Here is a 6,264-nt window from a genome sequence, read left to right on the forward strand (position 1 = left end):
TTTATAATTATTCGAAAAATAACTAATGCACACGTTTAAAAAAAACTTGCCGTTTTGATTTTTCCATGTTTACAATCAATTATGCCTAAATCAGAGATTTTCTTCCTTTATAAAGTCTCAATCAAACCAAACTTTCGATTCAATCATCGATGGGCTCGTTATATATGGAACCACAGCTGCATACCTCCATTAGTTAGTGCATCATTAGAAATTAAGTGCAATTAAATACATTTAATTAAATGTTTACCATAAAAGGAACAATGTCCATAAGAGGCAGACACATAGAAATATATATTTATATATATAACAATGTAAAGATCCAACAATTATTACTGAGTTAGATAGTTCCTAATAATTTGTGTTTTCCCCCTCTTTCTCAATGAATAGCATGGAGATAGGGGAAGCGAAGAGAGGGCAGGAGGAGGCAAAGAGGAGTTTCTGTGGCAAATATCGAAAGATTCTCTTCTTCCTTCGTCTACTTGCGGCGCTGGCCGCCCTCGTGGCCTCCGTTCTGATGGGTGTCAACGAACAAACCAGCCTCGTCGCTGGTTTCGCCATTAAAGCTTCTTATGATTCTTCCCCGACCTTCAAGTCAGTGTCCATATATACCTTTATTACTCAATATATACATATCCTCTATATATATCATTGGAGGCTGTGCAGTATATATCCTCTATATATATATATATATATATACAGAAATGATATGTTGCGGATAAAACCCGTGCGGACCGCTGCGGACATGCGTCCTGATCGATCTGGTGACCGATCAGGGTCCCTGATCGGTCTACAGACCGATCAGGATGTTCCCTGATCGGTCCAGAGACCGATCAGGAGGTTCCCTGATCGGACTGGTGACCGATCAGGGATTCATCACTGTTTCACATGCTAACATATCATATATATATATATATATATATATATATATATATATATATATATATATATATATATATATATATATATATATATAGCTAATGATGTGTAATTTGTTTGCGTACAGATTTTTTGTTATTGGAAATGCAATTGTATGCGCTTACTTATTCGTGTCTCTCCTCCCCTTGGTTTATAATTCATTGGAGGGGTGTGCGATCGACATCTTGGATTTGGTATTCATTTTTCGCTTTACTTTTTTTTTTTGAAATAATCGTTTCTTTTCTTTAATTATTTTTTATAATTGGATGTTGAAAATTTGTAGGTCCACTTGACATTACTAATGGCGTCGGCGTCGTCGGCGACAGCTATTGGGTACGTGAGCAAGTATGGAAACGAGAAAATCGGGTGGATGAAGGTGTGTCCCTTCGTGGAGGACTTTTGCCGGTTGTCCTTGCTCTCGGTGGCTTGCTCTTATGCCGCTTTGCTCCTCTTCTTCTCAATCTGTGCTCTCTCCAGGACGAATATTCCTAGTCGATAGTTTGTCGGAGACTTTATATATATATGGCTTTAATTTCAAAGTTCTTGATCTAATTAACTTTCGGTGGATTTATTTATTTTATTGCTCTCGTGTTTCACTTCCTCTGAACTGCCGTTTTGATCCACTGAAAAATATCGTTGAATGTAAAATTGTGTTCTACTTGTTAGATTTCAACACAGATTTGATGCGATCTTGGTTACCTTCCCAACATTAAATTATATAAGACAAACACTATTGTAACCACTTTGAAAAGAAGTAATATTTCATGCTGCCCCCGTGTTCCTAGACAACGAGGGCTCAAACTACTTCTGTGATAATAAAAAATAATACTCTTCCATGATTTCATTTACGTTTCTAGGAATGAAAATTTTTGTTATCATTTATAATGCACTTAACTTTTTTACCATGCAAAAGCCTTTTAAAAATTATTGTAAATCCATTTCTAATGGCCGATTGTGATATGATCAAAAAAACATTCCTAATGCCATTATAGATAGTTTTTTATTTTTTTATTTTTAAAAAATATAGTATATCATAAAACCATATACAAATGCAAAAAGTTAAAGTAATATATATAATTTAATACACTTTTTAAAAAATAACAATTAATCGTGACAAATTCAAATTTATTCATCCTCGCTCGTTTATTCATTGCATTTCACATTTACCAACATTTCAATTTATCATATTTCCTCCTATATATATATATATATATATAGAGGTCATGTCTAAAATATCGATTGAATATGTATGAATGAAGAAGAGGTAGAAGAGGATAGAAGATTCATTGTGAATGAGATTTTAGTCCTACATTGAGAGTTTCATAGCATGTTGATTGGTTTATATTGATTCACATGCATTAAAGATGTGAACAAATGCATGAGAAGAGACTTTCTCTCATACATAGGTGCACAGGAGGGGTGCAAATCCAAGGACCGAATTGCATTGAATCATTTTATCTCGTGTGCGGGCACGACCTATGCGCGTTGAATGCTGGATTGATTGAGGCAAAATTTGCCAAGTAGAACAACCAATATTTTTTTGCTATTGTGTAACAGATGCATTAAATTCGAGATTAATACAGAATCAAAACGGTTGAGTAATAATGAGTGAAACGGTGGTGTTTCATTGCTCGACGAGTAATTGTCATTAATCGACCATTAACGCTGCCGTTGATTTGAGCTCCTCTGTAAGGAGGCTCCGATCACAAGAAAAGAACATACAACAACACAAATAGAAGCTCTCCACCTTCATTCCTTCCTCTGCCATGCAACTCCTGCTCAATAGAGTGCTCGCGATGTAACGCCCGCCCTCCCTGCTAACCCTAAGGGACGGGGCTACGATACTCTATATATAAATTTTTCTTTTTAAAACAGCGGAAGACTTAAAATAATTCTCTTAGTTTAATAAAAAACTTTTCTTTTGTTTTCCCTTTCATCAAATCCGAACTACACTATCATGACCTCAATAACATGATATCAAAATTAGTAGAAACATAACATCAAGTCACACATACGGTACTACAATTCATGATACCAAAACATAGTTCTTTAAAAGTTTTTAAAGTAGGTTCTTATTTGGTTGCCTAGCCACTGCCACACACATCTCCTTGCCTCTCCTGCTGCTCCTCTAGCTCATCCAGCTTTTTCCTTTATCTGTGGTACAAGGACAGTAAGCTGTGAGCACTCATGGCTCAGTAAGTTCCTTTCCTACTCACTAAAACCGAAAATCATAGTATAATCAAAGAATGTCTCAACAAGGCATCATTTCAACTAGTCAAGACATAATGTAACATACTCTTTTAAGCATATCATGCAACATGAAGAAATCATAACTAGTCATGGCATATCATAGCGTAAAGCATAGCATGAAGCATAACATAATCGTATCTAATCATGGCATATCGTCATAAGGAGTCATGGCATATCATACACATGGACATATCATGGAACATAACATAATCATATCTAACCATGGCATATCATAAATCATCATAAGGTATATGTAATACGATTTTGAAAAAAAAAACATGTATCCGAAAAAAAACATGTGTATGTCTCATGATCTTTAAAACCATTTCTTCTTACATATATATACTTGAACATAATCTCAACTTAAAGGGGATCCCGGCTATGTACCACTTACATATTGCGCGCAACCTATGTAGGTCCAAGGTAGCAAGTCTTGAACCCTACAAGGCAACATACTAGGCCCGAGTCTTACTCCATCGACCTAGGGACACTTAGGAGCCCATATCTAACGAGGCCCGAGTCTTATTCCATCAACCCCGGGGCGCTTATGGAGCCCACCCTTGGTACAAGCCATATAAAGTAAAGTACATGTGATACTTATACATATCAAACATCATAAAAGCATGCATCACTTAGGCACACATCATATCATAAAAGTATGCATCACTTAGGCATATATCATGTCATAAAAGTATGCATCACTTAGGCATACATCATATCATAAAGGTATGCATCACTTAGGCATACATCATGTCATAAAGGTATGCATCACTTAGGCATACATCATACCATAAAAGTATGCATCACTTAGGCATACATCATAAAAACATGCATATCTTAAGCATAAAGCATATCATCAAGCATGCATAATTTAACCACATAGCATATCATAAAGCATGCATATTTTAAGCACTAAACATAGCATCAAAGCATGCATAATTTACGTACATATCATAACATAAGCATGCATATTTTTAGCTCATATCATATCATCAAAGCATTTAAAATTTTCCCACATATCATAACATAAAGCATGCATATTTTGAACTCATAACATATTGTAGAAATTCTCATCTTGTATAGCTCACAAGCATACATGTCTAAGCATAAAAGTGTATCATGTGCTCATCCAATCATAAGGAACAATGTAACATGATTAATTTGGGTACTAAGCTTCCTAGTCCTTTGGGTTCTTATCTTGGCCGAAACCCTCTTAGGTGCCAATTTAGGTTTTAAACAACATCCAAGCATGTAGAACCTAATTCATCCACATATCATTTTCATAGGAAGTATTATAAACAAGATTTACTTGGACTCTAAGTTCTCCAAGTCCTTAAACCTCATTTGGCCGAACCTTAACAAGTGTGAAACAAGGTTCTAAATGACATAAAGCATGGAAACCTTAACCATATTTATAGCATTTGTTTCAAGGAATAGGGTAAGAACAATTGAGTTAGTTCCTAAATCCTTTAAGCCCTTAAAATTATGTCATGGCCGAAACTTACAAGTACTCATTTAGGTTTTCAAGCAAGCATACAAACATGTGAACTTACTCTAACATCATGTATAAATTTATAAATGGCATCATACAAGTGGTCATGGCCGAAACTTCCCTTAGCATCAATTTAGGTCACTAATAACATATAGCATGTGAATTTTTAGCTTTCTATATTTCATATTTCATGGAGAGTGACATGAGCATGTTCAATGTAAGTTCTAGGGTTTCTAAGGCATGTATCCCTTCATGGCCGAGACTTTAAGGTGTCCATTTGAATCATAGTTAAATGTATAAGCATGTGAACACAATCAACATGTTATCTCAATTTCATAAGAAGCATCTTTAACACATGAGGTCTAAATTTTAAGGTTTCTAGGTCTTTAAACCCTACATGGCCGAACCTCATCAAGCATGGAATTTGTTCAAATGGCATAAAAGCATAGAAAGTCATAACACATTTCATAACATGTATAAAAGTCAAGCACTATAAGCCTACATTTAAATTGTGTCTTAGGTTTCCTAGGTTTTTCCTTTCTTTATCTCATAGCATATGTTTGGTCGAAACCTTCCAAGTCTTTAAACCAGGTTTTAGGTGGCCTAAAGTATGGAAAACCTAAACAAGTTTTATGGCAAAAATATCAAAGAAACTATACATATAAGTTTGGTTCACAAACAAGCTAGGACCCTTGTGGTCATAATTATCATATATCATACAACCAATTTTCTTATTCTCTAATTAAGCATGGGAGCATCAAACAACTTTCATATCTTATTGTCATGGAGGTTTTGAGCATGTTAAAAAAATCTGTTTAAGCTATTCTAAATCATCCACCTTACCATGGTCGAAACATTAAAAGTGATGTTCCTGAGTTTCTATCAACATACAAGCATGCAACTCTTTAAGAAACTCTATATTCTATCATATAACCATGGTGAGTTTAAATTCAAAGTCTTCCTAACCCTAAACCCTTCCTTGGCCAAAACTTGTGAGTGGGGTACTTTTGGTTCCAAGTAACCTTCGAGTATGAAAACAATAATGGATCCTTAACCATTTATTTAGAGGGTTTTGTGCAAGTTAGGTAAACAAATAAATTCCCTAGCCCTTGTAAAACCTTTTTGGCCGAAACTCTAGGGTTAGGTACATCTCTAATCCAGCATCACATATATATAAAAATATGAGAGAAAACCTTCTTACAAAGCATAGAAAAATTATAATGAATCAAGGCTTATATTAAACATTCCTAGGATCAACAAGTCCTTTCTTTGGCCGAATTTTCACAACTTTGTTTCTAGGTTTTAAAATCCTCATAAAATCCAAAAACACATTAAAACCACTTGTACCACAGGTGAGGGGATACTTACTTCCTTTTCGCTTGTGGTTCTAAAGTGTGGTGATGGAAGAAAGGGTCTCTTCTTCTTGTTCTCCTCCTTTGATTTCCCTTGGTAGCCTTCCTTGTATCCTAGGAGGAACCTTGTTTTGGGGGCCGAAAATGGAGGAGAGGGGGCTGAGGCTCTCAATGGTGGAGAGGAGAGAATGAGAGAAATGAGAGAAAAAATAAAATCTTCTCTTTACATGCTCCCTTTTATGTTAAGGGGGAAGA

At 35.4% G+C, this 6,264-nt stretch overlaps 1 protein-coding gene across 1 annotated transcript; it reads left to right on the forward strand.

Annotated features, from left to right (window-relative positions):
- The first annotated feature begins 388 nt into the window (after nucleotides 1-388).
- Nucleotides 389-1,414, forward strand: LOC121998714 (CASP-like protein 1C3). The gene is made up of 3 exons (XM_042553746.1): nucleotides 389-591; nucleotides 1,004-1,109; nucleotides 1,199-1,414. The coding sequence occupies exons 1-3, from the start codon at nucleotides 389-391 to the stop codon at nucleotides 1,412-1,414; spliced, it is 525 nt and encodes a 174-aa protein (XP_042409680.1).
- The last annotated feature ends 4,850 nt before the right edge of the window (nucleotides 1,415-6,264 follow it).

The sequence above is a fragment of the Zingiber officinale genome, chromosome 1A, assembly GCF_018446385.1.
Source record: "Zingiber officinale cultivar Zhangliang chromosome 1A, Zo_v1.1, whole genome shotgun sequence".
NCBI classification, from domain to species: Eukaryota; Viridiplantae; Streptophyta; class Magnoliopsida; order Zingiberales; family Zingiberaceae; genus Zingiber; species Zingiber officinale.